Raw genomic sequence first — 20,417 nt, 5'->3', positions numbered from 1 at the left:
GTACAATAATTGTGCTTATTGTTAATACTGTACCTTGCAATTGAAACTATATAAGAAGGAATATCTCATGTTACATGTTTAATAACCACAATTTTTAAAAATTTTATTGGAATGTAGTTCCCTTACAAAGTTGTGTTAAATTCAGACACAGAGAAGGGTAAATCAACTATACATATATCCATTCCTTTTCAGATTATTTTCCCATATAGGTTATTCTTTTCCCATAAAGTAACTTTCCCTGTGCTATAGAGTAGGCCCTTGTTCCCCATATTTTATATGCAAGACTATGCGTATATTGATACCCACCCCCTTTAACTCCTGACCATATTTCCCCTTTTTTAAACATAAGTTTTAACCACAATTTAAAAAAAGTAATAATACAAGGGGAAAAAAGAGAAGGTCTAAGTAAAAGTAGAGAAGAGGAACAGAACCAGATGGCTCAGGAAGTGCAAGATCCTATCATTAAAAATGTTATGAAAACAACAGCTACTTACACAAAAACATATTGAGATAAGAAAGAATATATGAGAAGTTTCCATTGTGGCTCAGTGGTTGATGAATCTGACTAGGAACCATGAGGTTGTGGGTTCGATCCCTGGCCTTGCTCAGTGGGTTGAGGATCTGGTGTTGCCGTGAGCTGTGGTTTAGGCTGCAGATGTGGCTTTGATCCTATGTTGCTCTGGCTCTGGTGTAGGCTGGTGGCTACAGCTGCAGTTCAACCCCTAGCCTGGGAATCTCCATATGCCAAGGGATCAGTCCAAGAAATCACAAAAAAAGAATAAATGAGCTAAGTTTTCATATCTAGTCAAAATTACTTTCAGTATGAAAACCTCTTTCACTATTCAAGTAATCCTTAGGAACCTACTAGAGTACAAGTTTCAGAAACCATGATAATTCAGAATACAGCAACTTAAGAACAGGCGACAAACAGCAAGCATATATTTACCTGTGGAACTAATACTAAGGGGAATGACGTCACCAAGATGGTGGAGCAGTAGATCCCAGCATCTATGCCCCACCCACAAAGATCAGAAACTAGACAGATATCTGCCAACAAAAGCAGCTCTGGGAGAGATTCCAACTCTACTTAAGAGACTTCAGGAGTTCTCTTGCAGCTGAAGGATCTGGCATTGTCAATGAAGCCGCTCTGGCATGGGTTTGATCCCTGGCCTGGGAACATTCATGTGCCATGGGTGCAGCCAAAGAAAGAGAGAGAGAGAGAGAAGGACTTCAACAACCCAATGTCAAAACTTTGAGAATAAAAGCACAAAAAAGGAAGGACAAACAGCTTCATTTGCCTGCATCAGTCCATACTCCAGGCTGGCACTGCTAGGTGCCAAGGGGAAGACCCCAGTGGGAAAGAGTTCCCCTCTCATGAAAAGGAAGAGTGGTAAGTGAGAAAATAGCTTCCCTAGCCTTTGGGGACACAAGCTGAGGGTCCAGCTTCTGCTAGGTTGAGACATATAGAGATTTACAGGTTGAAGGAAGAAAAATCAAGGCTTGCAGTGTCAGCCATGCAGTAAGAGAGAACACAGTTCCCAGGGAACTGCTCTTCCAGTGACTCCAGCAGCTCTCTCCACTGAAGAACTCCATGGCTGGTGCAACTATCAAGACCCCCTGCAGATTTCACTAGATTTTGCCCCACATATATTTGCACTTCATGATGCCAGCCACTTGAGTACCCCTTTGCTGCCCCAACCCCCATTCCATATACGATCAAATATTGCAGCATTGTTCTCCAAGCCAAGATATGGAAGAAAACCTAAGTGTCCATCTGTGTACTTAAGGCCACTGAACTATACATTTGAAAATTGTTAAAACGGTATAATTTATGTCAGGTGTAGTTTTTATAATTAGCTTTCTTTTAATAAATGGGTTGATAGGTGTGGCTATAGAAGTACCAACTAATCAACAAAAAACACTTTTTTAATAAAGTTTCACCAAAGAACTTTTATGTGAAGACCTGGACTCTTCTCTTGACCCTTTACATTCTCCCACACCTCTTCAGAGAATCCCAAGGCTTTATCTATGCATTTGCCTCTGTCTCTTTAGAAATCACTAAACTAACAAGGACTAATCATCTTGGATTTTAAGAAAACCAATGCTTTGGTATTCTGAGTTTCCTTGGTCTCTACTGAGAGGTCCCAGTTCCCAGATCAGGAATTGGACCTGGGTCACAGTGGTGAAAGCACCAAATCCTAACCTCTAGACCACCATGGAACTGCCTCTATGCAGAGGTATCTACTTCTCTCCAAGCAAGTTGTTTCCTGAGTTCCCTAAGGGTTGCTAACTGGGGAAGCTTCCTATATCCTTGGAGTGAGGTCACATGCAGGACAGTCAGGTGCTTCCAAGCCCCCACCCAACCCCTCAATACCTGATGGAGCCTGAAGGTGGAAGATGGTGGATAGTTGGGGATGGATGGGTGGCTCGTGATTCCAGTGCCAGGGGCTCCATGGAGGGGTCACCTCTCAGAAGGGAGAAGAAAAGTGGCCACTTCAGGAATTGACAATGTTATATCTGGGCTGAGGCAACAATCACAGGCACTCAATATTGCAGTTATTGACAACTATCTCTGGAATCTGGGGCTCTTTCCTTTTCTTGGCCTGCTCTGAACATTCCCTCTAGGCCCTCCAATCCTCCTCTAGACACTGGGCAATAAGGCTGAGGAGAAGGTGACCCTGGCTCTCACCATTGCTTATCTGAGTAAGTAGCTGGTATCCTCAACTCTATACCTAGAATATTTCTAACCTGGAGTGTAAGAAACTTTCAAACCTTCCTATCTGATACATTCATTCATACCAAGAAGGAAAACTAATGGTATAATTACATGCAGCAAGTAAAGGCCAGGGTTGGGCTAAAAGATGGGTTATCTCATCCTTCCCACCCTGCCTCCTGTATTTCTCTGAGGGCTTCAAGCTCCTCCACACACCTTGTTCCCTTTCCATTCACAAAAGGGAGGGAAGATTGGCTCTGAGTGGGTGAAACACCATAGGGATCTACCCTTTCAGATGAAGAGCGTAGTTTGAGGATGCTGAGGGGAAAAAGTCCAGCTTCTGTCATTGCAGAATATCCCCAAACTGCCTCCTTGAGGCCTTGGCTGGCCCTCTGCAAATAGATGATGTAGATCAGAATTTAGGTTTGGAAATTTTCTTTAGCACCAATATCTTGTTTTCAAAATTATCCTTTAAAACAAAATCTGTAATACACACGAAGGCAGAATTTTTTTTGGATAAAAAGGAAGAATTCTGGGACTCCTAGGTCTTAATATTCACACTATGCCTTACTGTTGACATGTCTGTCACACAGGAGTGTCAACCATGGGTTAGAGGAAGAATGGGACAAGAGATGTGGGAATATTTGAAGGTCTGCCCTGGGGGCAGGGGGAAAGGGGACAGGTGTCAGTGAAAACAGGAGTTAGATGACATGGAAACATGGAGGATCAGGAATATGTAATCATCATCCTTAAACACCTGCAGAGGGACTTGGTGTCTCCTCACCTATGTGTCCCCAGGACCTCTCGTGATTGCTGGCACTCAGGGAGTGCTTGCTGATTGCTTAACAAATCAATAATTCCACGGGAAGGAGAAAAGTAAAATTGTGGTCATTTGTTACAACTGAAGGGAACTATATCTCATTTCTTGGGAGAGACCATGATGGAAGATAATAGAAGAAAAAGAATGTGTGTGTATATGTATATGTATATATGTGTGTATATATATATATATATATATAATATATATATATATATATATATATATGACTAGGTCACATTGCTTCACAGGAGATATTGACACAATGTTGTAAAGCAAAAATAATTTTTAAAATAGTAAAAAACACAAAAAGAAAGGCTATTGGAAATGTGAGGTTTAAAATTCTTGACTCCTGGCTTTAACACCAAAATTATAGATGCGGTTCCTTGTGATTCCATGAAGTTAGAAAGCAGTGGGTTCTCTGTCTCTAGATGTATTCAAGCCAGATGACCACTGTCAAGGCTACTCTAGGGTTCCTGCTCTGGGTGATGGTTTGCAAAGGATGATCTCTGAGTTTTCTTCTGACTCCAAGATTATTTAGGACTATACACATTTCTTCAGGAACTTATTGAATACCTATTATGTTCCAGTTTACTAAGGTTTACATATGCAAACCTACTAATTAATGTTGTTAAAGGGCAGAAATAATTAAAGTACCACACTTCATCCCCCAAGAGCCCAGGGATGGCTGCAGGTCCAGGGCTTCTCTCTTTACCGCAATCTCTTTCAAAATCACAATAATAATAAGCCACTAATTATCAGATTCAAAGAAAATTGTTCCAGATTTGAGTGAGAAGGCTTTCAGTTTTTCCCCATTGAGGATTATATTTGCTGTGGGTTTATCATAAATGGCTTTGATTATATTCAGGAATGTTCCCTGTATACCCAGTTTGGCGAGGGTCTTGGTCATGAATGGATGTTGAACTTTGTCAAATGCTTTTTCTGCGTCTATTGAGATGATCATATGATTTTTGACTTTTTTTTTGTTAATGTGGTGTATGATGCTGATTGATTTGTCTATGTTGAACCATCCTTATGAACCTGGGATGAACCCGACCTGGTCATGGTGTATAATTTTTTTGTATGTTGTTGGATTTGGTTGGCTAAGATTTTGTTGAGAATTTTTGCATCTATATTCATCAATGATATTGGCTGAAAGTTTTCTTTTTTGGTGGTATCTCTGTCTGGTTTTGGAATGAGGGTGATGTTGGCATCATAGAATGTCTTTGGGAGTATTCCTTCTTCTTCAACCTTTTGAAAGAGTTTAAGGAGGTTGGGCACCAATTCCTCTTTATATGTTTGATAGAATTCACCTGTGAAGCCATCTGGTCCTGGACTTTTATTTGTAGGGAGTGATTTTATGACCTCTTCAATTTCATTTCTAGTGATCGGTCTGTTCACTTGGTCTGTTTCTACTTGATTCAGTTTTGGCAGGCTGTAAGATTCTAGAAAATTGTCCATTTCTTCCAGATTGTCAAACTTGTTGCCATACAGTTGTTCATAGTATTCTCTTATGGTTTTTTGTATTTCTGCTGTATCCGTTGTGATTTCTCCTTTTTCATTTATAATTTTGGTTATTTGTGTTCTTTCTCTCCTCTTTTTAGTGAGTCTAGCCAGGGGTTTGTCCATTTTGTTCACCTTTTCAAAGAACCAGCTCTTGGTTTTATTAATTTTCTCTATTGTTTTTTGAGTCTCTATTTTATTGATTTCTTCTTTGATGTTTATAATTTCCTTCTTTCTGCTGACTTTAGGACTTTTTTGTTCTTCATTTTCTAATTTGTTTAGGTGGAGGGTTAAGTTGTCAATTTGGGATCTTTCTTCTTTTTGAGAAAGGCCTGGATTGCTATAAATTTCCCTCTGCACACTGCTTTCGCAGCATCCCATAAATTTTGAGAGGTTGTGTCTTCCTTATCATTTGTTTCAAGGTAGTTTTTAATTTCCTTCTTAATTTCCTCATTGACCCATTGGTTTTTTAGTAGCATGTTGTTTAGTCTCCATGGAGTAGGTTTTTTCTCTTTCCTTTTCCCATGGTTGATTTCTAATTTCATGGCATTGTGGTGAGAGAAGATACTTGAGATAATTTCTATGCTCCCAAATTTATTGAGATTCGCTTTGTGTCCCAATATGTGGTCGATTCTTGAGAATGTTCCATGAGCATTTGAGAAGAATGTGTATTCTGATTTTTTTGGATGTAGTGTCCTGAAGATATCAATTAAGTCTACCTTTTCTATTGTTTCCTTTAGGATCTCTGTTGCTTTATTGGTTTTCTGTCTAGAGGATCTGTCCATTGATGTGAGGGGGGTATTTAGGTCTCCCACTATGATTGTATTCTCATCAATATCTCCCTTTATGTCTGTTGCACCCGCATGTTCATTGCAGCACTATTCACAATAGCCAGGACATGGAAACAATCCAAATGTCCATCGACAGATGATTGGATTCGGAAGAGGTGGTATATATACACAATGGAATACTACTCAGCCATAAAAAAGGATGACATAATGCCATTTGCAGCAACATGGATGGAACTAGAGAATCTCATCCTGAGTGAAATGAGCCAGAAAGACAAAGGCAAATACCATATGATATCACTTATAACTGGAATCTAATATCCAGCACAAATGAACATCTCCTCAGAAAAGAAAATCATGGACTTGGAGAAGAGACTTGTGGTTGCCTGATGGGGGTGGGGGAGGGAGTGGGAGGGATCAGGAGCTTGGGCTTATCAGACACAACCTAGAATAGATTTACAAGGAGATCCTGCTGAATAGCATTGAGAACTATGTCTAGATACTCATGTTGCAACAGAAGAAAGGGTGGGGGAAAAAACTGTAATTGCAATGTATACATGTAAGGATAACCTGACCCCCTTGCTGTACAGTGGGAAAATTAAAAAAGGAAAAAACAAAAAAAAAAAGAAAATTGTCACCTGGCACCCTGAGTTTTGACTGCCTTTACTCTTCTCCCAAGTTTCCTTCTTAATGAGCCCCCTGGAGATGGTGGATGGAAAGATGCTGTCTCCTTGGGGAGAGGTCATATGAAGGGTAACCACCTCGTTCTACATCCCTACTCTTCCTCATCATTTGAGTGAATCTGCAGAGACCAGAGATGGTAGCTATGGATGAGAGACAGCCTTGGGGTCCAGATGCCTGGAGCTATTTGAATAATTTCTTCTCTAAAGGGCAAGAGAGCAGACTCTGAGATGACAATCACATGCACAACTCTCAGAGGGTAGTGAGTACTGTCAGCTCCTATGCTAAGCCTGGCATTTTTCTTCCTACACTCAACATGAGAGCTCTACCTACATCCCCAGCCCCTCCTCCTCCCCTCATCACCAAGGCCAATGAGGCTATGGAGGAGATGCCTGGACCCTCTGATGGCCACACCAGGGTCACCAGCCCTTTTCTGAGTAAGTAACTATGATCTTCGACCTCATCACTATGCCCAAGTCCTACAAATTCTGGGGTATTAGAAGCTGAGACATCATTTTGCATAATATCCTCTTTTTATAACAGTGAATCATAAGGCTCAGCATAGCAGAGACTATAAACCAGGTCACCTGCCTAAAGGTCCAATGTCCTTGTCTCTACACTTCTCCATTCCCCCCTCTCCATTTACATAACATAGGAAGGATTTGTTCCTGGAGAGTAAGACCCCAAGGAAGGAGGCTCTGCTCTGGGAATGGGACAGATGTAACTGCCCCAACACTGTCAGGTAGAACCCAGCTTCTGTTGGCTCAGCCTCACCCCTGGTCATCCCCAAAGCCAGGCCTACTATGGAAGACTCCAGATGTTCCAGCCTCACCCCAACCTCTGAATAGCTTCCGAACACATGGCCCTGAGTTGACACATGGGCATGATATGGGGAGATTGTGGCATTGGGTAAATCACTCCTTCCCTGAGCTTCATGATTTCCCTACAGAAAGCGAGTATGCTGTTTTCAACTATATCTTCATAATATTTCTTCATGTAATTTAATATGTAAAACACTAGACAGCAGAATTGCTCTGATTCACAAGAAAGGGACCTGGAGTCCCACCCATTCAGTATTCCCTTCAGGGTCTGGACCTCTCCTGGAGTGGCCTCTGAGTCCCCCCAAGGAAGCATGCTGAGGAAATCTATGACATGGATAAATGCTTAAGATCACATCCACCTCCAACAATCTACATCTTTACAAATATCCCCCAAGAAATTACAAGCTAAAGGAAATACATGGCATCACACAGGGAGCTTGAGCCAAGCCAGCCAGTAGCTTAAAAAGGAGGCTATAGCTGGTGGGATGATTTAATGCCAAAACATTTTAGGTAAGATCTGAAAGAAACTGGGGAAATTTCACCCAGTGGATACGCCTGGGCACATGTCCCTGTTTTCAAACATTGGAGCTGTCTTCCTGTTTCTTCTGAACCCCTTTGTTGTCACTAAGTGAAAATGTCTTGAGTGAACTGTAAATCAATAAAGTAAGTCATGCAAGAAAAGCATAGCCAACACCACTAGGAGAGAGTAAAGTCAGCTAACAGAAAATGCTGTTGCTGGTAGGCTTAGTAGAATCCTTGGCTCTTTCATTTCAATCCAGGATATAGACAAAATCCAATTTTTATTACAAAGGACCACGGGACCCAATTTTGGGGATGTGGACTCTCTTACTAGCAATATTTCAGTAATTTCAAAGGCCTAGCATCAATATTTCCTGATGGCATCATGCTTTGAGAATTAGAAGGAGAGAAATCCCCTGAGTTCTGCTTAAGCCTTGAAATTATTTCTCTTATTCACTGAATTCAGAGGCAAAGGACTGAATTAACTCACACGTCAATTCATAACATATTGCCAACACTTGGGCCATTTTTTATTTTTTTTGTAGGCTACCTCACTCATGCATATATTTATACACCATCTCTCCCCCTCCTGTTGCCTTCCTCCATTCTAATATGCTTAATGTTTAACTTTGTGTATGGACATCCTTGTTGATTTGTTGCATGTCTAAATACTTTAAGTTGTACAATGTGATGTTTTATATGTGTACACACCATGATGATCACCACTTTGATGCATTTTAAATTTGTATACATCTTCGTATATTCCAGACTTATTGATTTTCTTCCTTTTGCACTCAGATTATGGTTTTAAAATCTATCAATATTGCCATCAATCCTCCTAGTCAGGTAATTCACACTGTGGCTCTGTGGGTTAAGGACATAACATTGTCACTATAAGGAGGCTGGTGCAATCCCTGACCTTGCTCAGGGGGTTAAGGGTCTGGAGTTACCACAAGCTGCAGTGGAAGTCACATATGCAGCTCAGTTTCAGCATTGCTGTGGCTGTGGTGTAGGCTGCAGGCAGCGGAAGCTCCTATTCAACCCCTGCCCTGGGAACTTCCATATTCCCCAGGTGTGGCCATAAAAATAAAAACAGAAAACAAAAAAATACTTCCAGTCATTTGCTTCTAAACAGATGCATGGTACCCTTGGTGAGCTTCTGTCTATTTACCACCCTAGGGATGGACCCCCAGATTGCCACAAAGTCCCCATGACTGCAAATGAGTGTGATGAGACAGCATCATGCACAAGCCTTTACGAATCAGGATGGAAATTGCTCTGGGACATCCATCTAGGAGCAGGATGGATGGGTCATGAAATATTCTTCAATATTTGATAGAATTCACCTTAAATCAGAGTTTCGGTCATGGCACAGCAGAAATGAATCTGACTAGGAACCATGAGATTGCAGGTTTGATTCCTGGCCTCACTTAGTGAGTTAAGGATCTGGCATTGCCATGAGCTGTAGTGTAGGTGGCAGACGTGGCTTGATCTGGCATTGTTGTGGCTGTGGTTATGGTATAGGCCTGTAGTTGTAGTTCCCTGATTAGACCCATATCCTGGGAACCTCCATATACTTGGGTGAGGCCCCAAAAGCAAAATAAATAAATAAATAAGAATTCACTTTGAATCCATTTGATTCTAATGTTTTTCAAGCAGAAAATGGTTTTAGCTATCATTTCTATTTTCTTGCAATTAATTAATTGACTTGATTGATTGATTGATTTTTAGGGCCACACCAATTGCATATGGAAGTTCCCAGGCTAGGGGTCAAATTGGAGCTGCAGCTGCCGGCCTATGCCACAGCCACAGCAATGCCAGATCTGAGCCTCATCTTCAATCTACATCACAGCTCATGGCAATGCTGGATCCTTAACCCACTGAGTGAGGCCAGGGATCAAATCCATGTCGCCATGGATAATAGTTGGGTTCATTACTGCTGAGTCACAAAAGTGAACTCCTAATTAATTAATACTTTGTTTTCCAAGAAAGACCATTTTTGTCCTAGGTGTGCACCCTGTTGGTCTTTTGTCACCTGCAGCTTAGCTCTCACACTCCTCCCAGTGACCACTTCAGCCTCCACCCCACACACACTAGACCCCTTACCCTCTGCTGGCTTCCTCTAGATTGCATCTACTACTTTTAAGTTGCCCTCAATTGGGTACAGAATACAAAAAAGAATGATTAGTAGTGGTCTAAGTAACATTTGCATAGCACATGGTAGATCTCAAATACTTTGCAAATATGTGAATTTCTTGCAACTTAACAATAAACATCTAGAGATGACATTTTATTTTCCCCATTTTTCAGGTGAGAAAAAAAGGAAACATATAAATATTCCAAGGGGAGGGAGTTCCCATCATGGGGCTCAGTGGAAACGAATGTGACTAGCATCCATGAGGATACTGGTTCGATCCCTGGCCTCTCTCACCAGGTTAAGGATCCAGCATAGCCATGAGTTGTGATGTAGGTCACAGACATGGCTTGGGTCCTGAGTTGCTGTGGCTGGGGCTCAGATTTACCCCTAGCCTAGGAACCTCCATATGCTGTGTGTGCAGCACTGAAAAGAAAAAAAAAAGACAAAAATGAAGCATTCAAAGGGGAAACAACTGGTAAATATGTGGACCAGAATTAATTACCAAATCATGAACTTTTCCCATCGAACAAGGAACCTCTTCAATCTTCTGATCCATGGAGAATAGTTTCCAAGTTACTAGTATTAAACCCACAGTCTTGCAAGGGGTGCTCAGGGGTGATGTATCTGGTTCAACTGGTCAGCTTATATGTATTGCACAGCTACTCTGAACCAGGCACCATGTAATTCACTGGAAAACAGTGGGGAGAAAAGCAGATGTGAACCCTGCCTTGGGAGTGCTTTAATCATAAACTTCTCCAGATGTTGCCCATGACCCGATGGTCCCCTTCCAATTTGGACCAAGCACCAAATACCCCAATGAGAAAGGAAATGCTTCAAAAAAGGATGCTGCTCTAGGCACATACTTGTGAAAGTGTTAAATTCAAATTCTGAGTTTCTTGGCAGGATCTTGAGATTCATTCAAGATCACTAAGCATCAGAAATATATCATTAGTACTTATGTTTGCTTCTAACTCTTCAAAAGGGCAAGAAAAATTATGAGGACATAGAAGTACAGGATGTTGACTTGCTCTAATACAAAATCTGCATCGCTAACTCCACCCTCCTTTATCTAGGATGGTTGAATCACTACTTGTGGGCTTTCTTTTCTGCTGTTTTCCATGAAGCCAATCCTATCCCTAGGCAGGTGGACAGAAAGAGCACCAGTTCTATTAAATCAGTGGTCCCACTATCAGCCCTAGATGGTGATTGGCTGGTTCTAACTCTATGCCTCAATAGTTCTAGTTCTCAATAATTAACTTATTTTAATTAGTTCCTACTTGGCAGATAGATGACTAGGACATCAATTCCTGCTAGAGTGGAGACTTGGCTTATTCTACTCTGTTTGTTTTTTTTCCTTTTAGGGACATAGAAGACCTATTCCTGAACATCAGCATCTTCCTATTAATATGCCTCTGAGTCTTCTGAATGCTTCATCTTCTCACATCTCTTTTGCTCACACTACCACACCTTGGCTCCCTTCCTGCCTCTTAGTTCCTCTGTTTATTCCTTGATGCCACCCACCTGACCAAACCTCCAAGCTCTGTGTTGAGTAAATAGGCTCCCTCTGCCAGAAACATTTCTTCAGTGCTCCACTCACCCTAGACAGTTCCCTACCTTGATGGACATGTCAACTTTACAGGTGCCAGCCACTCCTAGTCAGACCTTCCTGCTCAAAACTAAACTCCTAAATCTATTCCAAACTCCTTCTTTTTTTTCAAGAAAAGTTGGATTCACGAATACAATCTCTACTGTGCTTGTGTGATTTCTGTGGGGAGAAATAGGATACTTTTTTTCCTGACATAGTGGAATCAGAAGGAGACAAATCTTGGCCAGAATCATCTAAAGAGTAGCAGGACAATTAGTAACAGGACATATAGAGCAAAAGGATATCTTAGATACAACTTGGGAAATCAAACCAAATAGTTATTTTCTGAAGACATCTCTAGGACCTTTACCATTTACCCAAAGAATGTGGGTATGACGAGTTTTGTCTTTTGGATAAAGAACAAGAATTGAAGTATCTTGTGCAAGTTAACAAAACTAGTCAGATGCAGTTTGGCATTGAAATCAAAGCATTTCAAGGCCAGTTGTATGAAGTTATATCACAGACTCCTTGGTACAGTCTACATGAATGACTGCCCTTATGTAATGCACAAGCTGCAAGAAGTTATGCCATATCCCCTCCACCAGACTGAAGACCCCAAGCCACAAAACATATCTAATATTCTTTCATATTTTTTACTTGCAGGAAACCAATGATGAGGGGAAACCTGAGCCATATGCCTGAATTCCTCCTTCTGGGACTTACCAGTGACCCCCAAAACCAGCAATGGCTCTTTGCAAGCTTCCTGGCCATGTACCTGGTCAATGTGGCTGGCAACTCAGTCATCATTGCAGCCATCCGGGGGGATGCTCGCCTCCACACCCCCATGTACTTCTTCCTCTCCAACCTTTCCCTGGTGGACATCTGCTTTACCACTGTCATTGTGCCACGAATGCTGGTGAACATGCTGACTCAGAGAAAGACCATCCTCTTTGCCCAGTGCCTTGCCCAGATGTATTTCTTTGTGGCCTTTGGGATCACTGACAGCTTCCTCCTGGCTGTCATGGCCATTGACCGCTATGTGGCCATCTGCAACCCCCTGCATTACACCACAACCATGAACCCCAGGCGCTGTCTCCTGCTTGTGATCACATCCTGGCTGGTGTCCCACCTCCACTCGCTCACCCACACCATCCTCATGGCCCGCCTCTCCTTCTGTGGGCCCAACATCATCCACCACTTCTTCTGTGATGTCCAGCCACTGCTGATGCTCTCCTGCTCTGACACATCTGTCAATGAGCTCTTGGCCTTCACAGAGGGCTCCTTTGTGATCATGAGCCCCTTCCTCCTCATCACTATCTCTTATGCATACATTGCCCATGCTGTTCTGCAGGTTCCTTCCAGGAGAGGCAGGTTCAAGGTCTTTTCCACCTGTGGATCCCACCTCACAGTGGTTGCACTATTTTATGGAACCATAATATCTGTGTATATCCGCCCTTCGTCCACCTACTCAGTGACAAAAGATCGTGTGGTCACTGTTATCTATACAGTAGTTACCCCCATGCTGAACCCTTTTATCTACAGCCTTAGGAATAAGGATATGAAGCAGCCTTGCACAAGCTGATGAGGAAGATGGAATAGTAGAACCCCTGTATGGTACATCTCGGCATTCACTCACTTGATAAGGACTCATGAGACATATGCTAGGTAATAGGAACTGTATTCAATTACATAAATCAATCAGGGCCGCTGTCTTCAAATTAGTTACAGCAGTTCCCTGGTGGCTCAGTGGGTCAAGGTTCCAGCACTGTGCCTGCTGTAGCTGGAGTCTCTGCTGTGGCCCTGGTCATATCCTTGGCCCAGGAATTTCCACATGCTGAGGGCATGGTCAAAAAAATTAAATACAGCTCAGTAAGGAAGAAAAGTCAACTGCAATATAAAATTATTGTACTTTTTGGTAAAAATAAATAAAATGAGACACAGTTATTGCTCTCTTACTGTATTATACAGTTTCTTTCTTTTTCCTTTGCAGTCTCTGGCTCATGTGTGTCACTTCCATGACCAGTGTTGTGCAGTAGTTTTCCTGATGAAGAGCATGGAAAAACTCATCTAGTAATGTTTTTTAAATGTTCTTTATGTGGGTCAGCTTACACAAAGCCTCAAAATGTTACTGTTCCCATCACAGGAGTTATTAATCTTAGGTACCAAGCCCTTGGGTATGACAAGGGGATTCTCTTGTGACTTTTAGAACAGCTCATGACTTCTCCAAAGCTCTTCACAACTGGGTCACAGGAGGCTGCTGTACCTGCATAGTAAAAGTATCCTAAATATCTGGGTGAAACAACAATAATTTATAACTCAATCTCACAACTTGTGTGACTGTGATCAAGTCACTCAACCTAAGCCTCACTTTTCTCATCTGCACCATAGATACAATAAATGACCTCACCCCAAATTTATGATCGTCAAATGGAAATATTCCAAATCTACCCCTTTGTAACTCTGTGGGGTTTTTGATGTGCTCTTTTTTTATTGAAGTAGATTGACTTACAGAATTATGTTACTTTCAGTTCTACAAAATATTAATTGGATATTTTTATGCATTACAAATGGATCAAGTCCAATGACCATTTGTCTCCATACAAAGTTATTACAATAGTTTTGACCATATTCCCCATGATGTACATCTTGCCCTTGTTTTTTATTCATTTTCTAACTGGAAGATTATACCCCTTCATCTCCCTCAACTTTTTCACTCATTCCCACGCTCTGGAAACTACCTGTTTGCTCTTTGTATCTATGAGTCTGGTTTTGTTTTGTTATGTTTGTTTTCTTATTTTGTTTTTTATTCCACATATAAGTGAAAACATGTAGTACGTTTCTTTCTCTCTCTGAGCTTAGCATAATGCCCTCTAGGTCCATCCATGTAGTCACAAATAGCAGACTTCATTCCTTTTTATGGCTGATTAGTATTCCATTACATATATACACCATGTTTTCCTTATCTATTCATCTATCAATAGACACTTGGGTTGTTTCCATATCTTGGCTATTGTAAATAATGCTGCAATTAATGTAAAAGTAAAAGGTGCATATATCTTTTCAAATTAGCATTTTTGTTTTCCTCCAAAAAATATTCAGAAATAGAATTGCTAGATCATGTGTAAAACTAGATTTTTTGAGAAACATCCATACTTTTTTCCATAGTAGCTATTCCAATTTACATTATCACCAGCAGTGTAAAAGGGCTCTTTTTTCTCCAAGTCGTCATCCATAAATATTAATTGTAGCCTTTTTTTTTGCTTTTGCTTTTTAGGGCTGCACCTGTGGCATATGGAAGGTCCCAGGCTAGGGGTTAAATCAGAGCGATAGCTGCTGGCACATGCCACAACCATGTGTGATCTGAGCCACATCTGCAGCCCACACCACAACTCATGCCAACGCTGAATCCCTAACCCACTGAGCAAGGCCAGGGAACAAACCTGCATCCTCATGGATACTAGAAGGTTTTGTTACCACTGAGCCACAATGGATGGATGGGAACTCCTATTTGTGGTCTTTGTGATGATAGCCATTCTGACAGGTGGGAGGTGATATCTCATTGCACTTTTGATCTTCATTTCCCTGATGAGTAATGATGTTGAGCATCTTTTCATGTGCCTGTTGGCCATCTGTATGTCTTCTTTAAGAAATGTCTATGGAGGTCTTCCATCCATTTTTAAATCAAGTTGTCTTTTCTGATGTTGAATTGTATGAGTTATTGATATAGTTTGGATATTAACCTTTTATTGCTCATATCATTTACAAATATTTTCTCCCAGTCCATAAGTTTTCATTATGTTAATAATTCCCTTTACTGTGTAAATGATAATAAGTTTAACGTGGTCCCACTTGTTTATTTTCATTTCATTTATTTTGCTTCAGGAGAGATAGCTAAAAATATATTGCTACAATTTATGTCAAGGAGCACTCTGCCTATGTTCACTTCTAGGAATTTTATGGTTTCAGGTCTTATGTTTAGGTCATTAATCCATTTTGAGCTTATTTTTGTATATGGTGTAAGTTAATATTCTAATCTCATTTTTTGAAATGTAGCTATCTGATTTCTCCAACACCACTTATTGAAGAGAACACTTTTGGTCTTTGCTGTGATATATATCCTTGCCTTATGCATCATAAATGAATTGACCAAAGTGTGTGGGTTTATGTCTTGGTTTTTTATTCAGTTCAATTCATCTATGTGTCTATTTTTGTGCTAGTATCATGCTGTTTTCATTAATGCAGCTTTGTAGTATAGTCTGAAGTCGGGGAACTTAATACCCAGCTTTTCTCTTTCTCTTAGTTTTTCTCTGGCCATTTGGGATCTTTGAGGGATTCTCTAATTGTTGCCATTTTAATTATGATATATACTGAGATGAGGGATTTTGGGTTTTTCCTGTTTGGAACTTTCTGTGCTGCCTGGACCTGGATGTCTGTTTCTTTTCCAAGGTTAGGGACGTTTTCAGCTGTTATCTCATCAGATAAATTTTGTGCCTTTTTCTTTCTCTTCTCCTTTGCAGACCCATATAATGTGAATGTTACTATGCTGGATGTTATCCTAGAAATTCCCAAACTGCCCTTATTTTTTAAAATTCTTATTTTTTAATTTTTTCTGTCTAGCTTCACTGGTTTCCACTATGTTGACTTCCAGTTTGCTGACCCATTCCTTGTGTCCTCTAATCTACTGTTGATTCCCTGTAGTGCATTATTAAATTCATTAGTCTTCAATGTTGTTTGGTTCTTCTTTATATTTTCTCACTCTTTGTTAAACTTCTCACTCTCTTCATCCATTCTTCTCCCCAGTTTGTTGAGCACCTTTATAATCATTGCCTTGAACTCCAATGGATTTCTTGTCTCAATTTTCTTAGTTCTTCTTCTGGGTCTTTGTCTTGTTCTTTCAGCTGAAACATATTCCTCTGTCTCCTCTGTTGGCCTAGTTCTCTGTGTTAACTTCTATGTATTAAGGAGGTCAGTGATATTTCCTCATCTTGGAGAAGTGGCCTTATGCAGAGATGTCTGATGGGGCCAGTAGTACAATGCCCTCCACCAGAGCTATATGCTCTAGGAGTGCCTCTTATGTGGGTTGCATGGGCCCTTCTGCCAGAGTGGGGCTGGCTATTGGGGTTGATTCTGGTTAGCAAGCCAGCCCCAGACCTAGCTGGCTACCAGACCCTGCCTCAAGAGTGGATGCTGGCCCACTGGTAGGCAGGGCTAGGTCCGTGGGCCCCTGGCTGTGAGCCCTGGGGGAAATGGTGCAAGTACTGACCTACTAAGGGGACCTGAGTCTGGTGTCGACCCTCTGGTGGGCAGGTAAGCCCCCAGCCTTAATAAGCTAGACGGAGGACTCCAAATTTACTTGCCGGCACAAGTTTTATCAGGATATGATGAGCTCCCCCAAATGGGTACCATTACATCAATGTCCACAGAGGGAATCCCAGTTACCCCCTGCCTCTTCAGGAGGCACTCTGACATTAGCAGGTGGGTCTCACATGGGCTCCTTTGAAATGATTGTCGCTCTGCTGGCACATGGGGTATGTGAGACTTGGCATGCACCCTTTAAGAACAAAGTCACTCTTTCCTGAAGTCCACCAGTTCTCCCATATGCAAGTCTCATTTGCCTTCAAAGCTTGATGCTTTGAGGATTCACCTTGCTGGTGCAGATGCCTGTGCTGGGAGCTCAATGTAGGACTCAGAAAACTTGATTCTTGGGCAGAAGCTCTGCAGTTTTGATTATCCTCCAGTTAGAGGCTCAACTACCCAGGGATGTGGGTCTTGACAATACAATGTCTCTTTCCTTCCAACACAACCCATTGTGGTTCCTTCTTTATATCTTTATCTGTGGAAAGACTTTTCTGCTAGTCTTCAGGTGACTTAATCAATGGCTGCTCTGTAAATAATTGAAATTTTGGCATTCCTTTGAGAGGAGGTAAGCTCAGGATCTTCCCACTCAGCCACCTTTCTACACTTACCTAACTTTGGAATGTTTACTTATCCTAAGCTTCAGCTCCCTAGGTCTGAAATTATACTGCTTGGACCAGAAGCACAGATACCCCATTTACCAACTCTGTGATCATAGACAGTATATTAACCTCTTGGTGCCTCAGCTTTTCATATGAAAAGGAAATTTGTTCCTGGCAAAAACATTCTTGTCACAGAGGGAATTCAGAAAAGAGATGGAAATTGAGAAAGTAAAGTAAGGATTTAAGTAAGTAAGAAATATGCCCCCAAAGGGAGGCAGGCAGACAGGTGAGCAGCTATCCTGCATTTATTTGGCAAGCTTGTTATGAAGGGCATGTAACATAATGCAGGGGAAGAATATCCATTGGGAAGGAGGGGCTTAGGGGTCATATTCCCTGATTTTCATTCCAGCTGCACCTTTCCCAAGGGAAGAGGGATTTCTGTCCTAATTCAGCCTTGATCAGAAGTATCATGGGGGACTTCCCAGTATAGCACAGCAGAAATGAATCCAAATAGTATCCAGGAGGATCTGGGTTCAAGCCCTGGCCCTCCTCAGTGGGTTAAGGATCCAGCATTTCCATGAGCCATGGTGTAGGTCCCAGACTCAGATAGGATCCCATGATGCTGTGGCTGTGGCCTTGTCCAGTAGCTGTAGCTGTGATTCAACCCTAGCCTGGGAACTTCCATATGCTGTGAGTGTAGCCCTAAAAAAAAAAAAAAAAAAAAAAAAAACAGAAAAGAAGTGTGTTGTGGCATCAGGCCATGATGGGCACTTCTATCATCAAGTTTCATCTTACTGTAATGAGAGAATAATGAGCAACAGGTTAAAATCAGGTGCTAGGATTTGTGCATTTCCCACCTTTGTCTGCCTCCAGGACACTTATTACCCCCCAAAATTTGTGGTTTTCTGTCAGTATGGAGGCTTCTGCATTTCTTGGCCCATGACCTCCACTGTTGGCAAGATATGTGGTCTCCTGCCTCCTGGCCCCGTGTCCCCCCTTTCTTTGCTTATACCTAACTATCTGATTGTTATAACATCATCATGAACATTAAATGATATAGGAAATTTTCAAAGATATATATTAGTTATGTTTTACGTATCTGGGACAGGGTCCTGTATATAGAAAGTCCTCAATGAATTTCATTTATTACAACAAAATTTTATGAAAATATATCTATGGTCCCTTCCCAAAGAACATTCCAAGCTCTGTAATGGGGTTGGAAATAGTCATACTGTCATACATCTCCCCACTGCTTTAAGCCCACATGGTTTCCTGAAATTCACTATAAATTAATCTGTCCTTAGGCTCTTATCAGTGTTGTTGGGTTTCTTAAGAATTCTAGTGACTACAGGAAAGGCCTCTACAATGTCCATAATAACAAAATACCACTGAGCCTCCTTCTTCCTTTACTCCTCTCTCCATCCCACCTTCATTTCCAATAAGTTGCAAATAATTTCACTGAAGCAAAAATTCCATGAGGAATGCTGTCCAGCACTTCAAACTTCTGCTATACAAAACTATGGCTATGAAATGTGAAGGAGACAAGTGAAGAAAAATTGGGAGAAAAAATTTTGTCCAGAGGAACTAAGGAGACTGGATGAAAAAATATAACATGCTTTCTCAAGAGGAAAAAAAAAATACACAGCATTCCTATATGAATGTTTTGTGCCAGCTGTAGTCCACTGATAACTCATTGTGGCTGGACCAGCCCTAATGGTGCTTATGGTGATTGTGAGACAACTTTGAGCAACACATGTCAGAAAACTTTGGGAGATAGGGTTATTACTCACAGGTCCTAGAAAGCCCCTGGCATAGCTGGGGCCACAGTGAGGTCAAGGGTAGAGAGAGGTGAAGAGAGAGGAAGAGAGTGGGAGATGAGAGGGGGAAGAGGAAGCTCACCTGAGCCTGAGGCTCTGATTTTATTGGGGTGGGAGTTGGAAGATGAGGGAGCCAGGCTTTATTCAAAATGGCCATCTTTGCAGTGGCTGCTCAGCCAATCAGAGCTTGTGTCAGGAATTTGCATTACAAAAACAAAAGCCAAGGGTCAGGGCTTAAAATAAAATGAACCATCAAATGGATACAAGCATTCAGTCATAAGATGATTAAGCTCTGAGGATCTAAAGGACAATGTGGTGACTATTACTGTACTGTGTGCTTGAAATATGCTACAAGAGTAAGTCCTAAGCTTTTTCACCACAAAACAAAAATGGTAACTATGTGGGATTTCCCATCGTGGCTCTGTGGTAAGGAACCCAACACACACCCATGAGGATGTAGGTCCTATTCCTGGCCTCGCTCTGGCATTACATTGAGGTATGGTGTAGGTTGGAGACACTTCTCTTATCACATATTGCTGTGGCTGTAGTGTAGGACAGCAGCTGAAGCTCTGCTTGGACTTGTAGCCTGTGAAATTCCATATGCCACAGGTGTGGCCTTTAAATCAAGAAAAAAAGTAACCACGTGAGCTAATAGTTGTGTTAATGAACAGGATTGTGATAATGATTTCATTAAGTATATGCATATCAAATCATGTTGTACACTTTAAATATGTATGATTCTTTTTTTTTTAATAGAGTAATGAGTAACCCCTTTTGTTGCAACAATGTTGTTTAAAACCACAGACAGCACTGAAGGAGACTCAGTGGCAGCACAGGAAAGCCAGAGAACAGAGGTAAAAGGTTGTCTAAGAGTGACTCACAGAGACCACCAACAATTGAGAGGAAGATGTGAAAAGGAAGTGTACCCCAGGCCAAAGACTTGAAGGCTTTCCTCTAAGACTGGGAGCTTGTCATAAGGAATCAGTTTCTTGCATTTTTGCCTGCTTTTTAAAAAAATCTTCATCTCTGCAAACTTTTGTGTTTCTCTTTTCTTTCACCATGTGTCTTACAGATTGTAC

General features: G+C 41.4%; 1 protein-coding gene and 1 pseudogene across 1 annotated transcript; one reads left to right on the top strand and one right to left on the bottom strand.

The window, feature by feature from the left end:
• Window positions 1–20,417, bottom strand: part of LOC100620597 — a 124,327-nt pseudogene that overhangs the window by 59,704 nt on the left and 44,206 nt on the right.
• On the top strand, window positions 12,234–13,410 carry LOC110258963 (olfactory receptor 1L6-like). Its single transcript, XM_021082250.1, has one exon. The coding sequence runs from the start codon at window positions 12,235–12,237 to the stop codon at window positions 13,144–13,146; it is 912 nt and encodes a 303-aa protein (XP_020937909.1). The 5' UTR covers window position 12,234; the 3' UTR covers window positions 13,147–13,410.

Source organism: Sus scrofa, unplaced genomic scaffold, assembly GCF_000003025.6.
Source record: "Sus scrofa isolate TJ Tabasco breed Duroc unplaced genomic scaffold, Sscrofa11.1 Contig59, whole genome shotgun sequence".
Lineage (NCBI taxonomy): Eukaryota > Metazoa > Chordata > Mammalia > Artiodactyla > Suidae > Sus > Sus scrofa.
The sequence above is the reverse complement of the archived record's forward strand: the minus strand, read 5'-3'. Positions and strand labels throughout refer to the sequence as shown.

Bases quoted from the DNA above. Each gene is read 5' to 3' on its own strand.
- LOC110258963 (XM_021082250.1), top strand. From the start codon at position 12,235: ATGATGAGGGGAAACCTGAGCCATATGCCTGAATTCCTCCTTCTGGGA.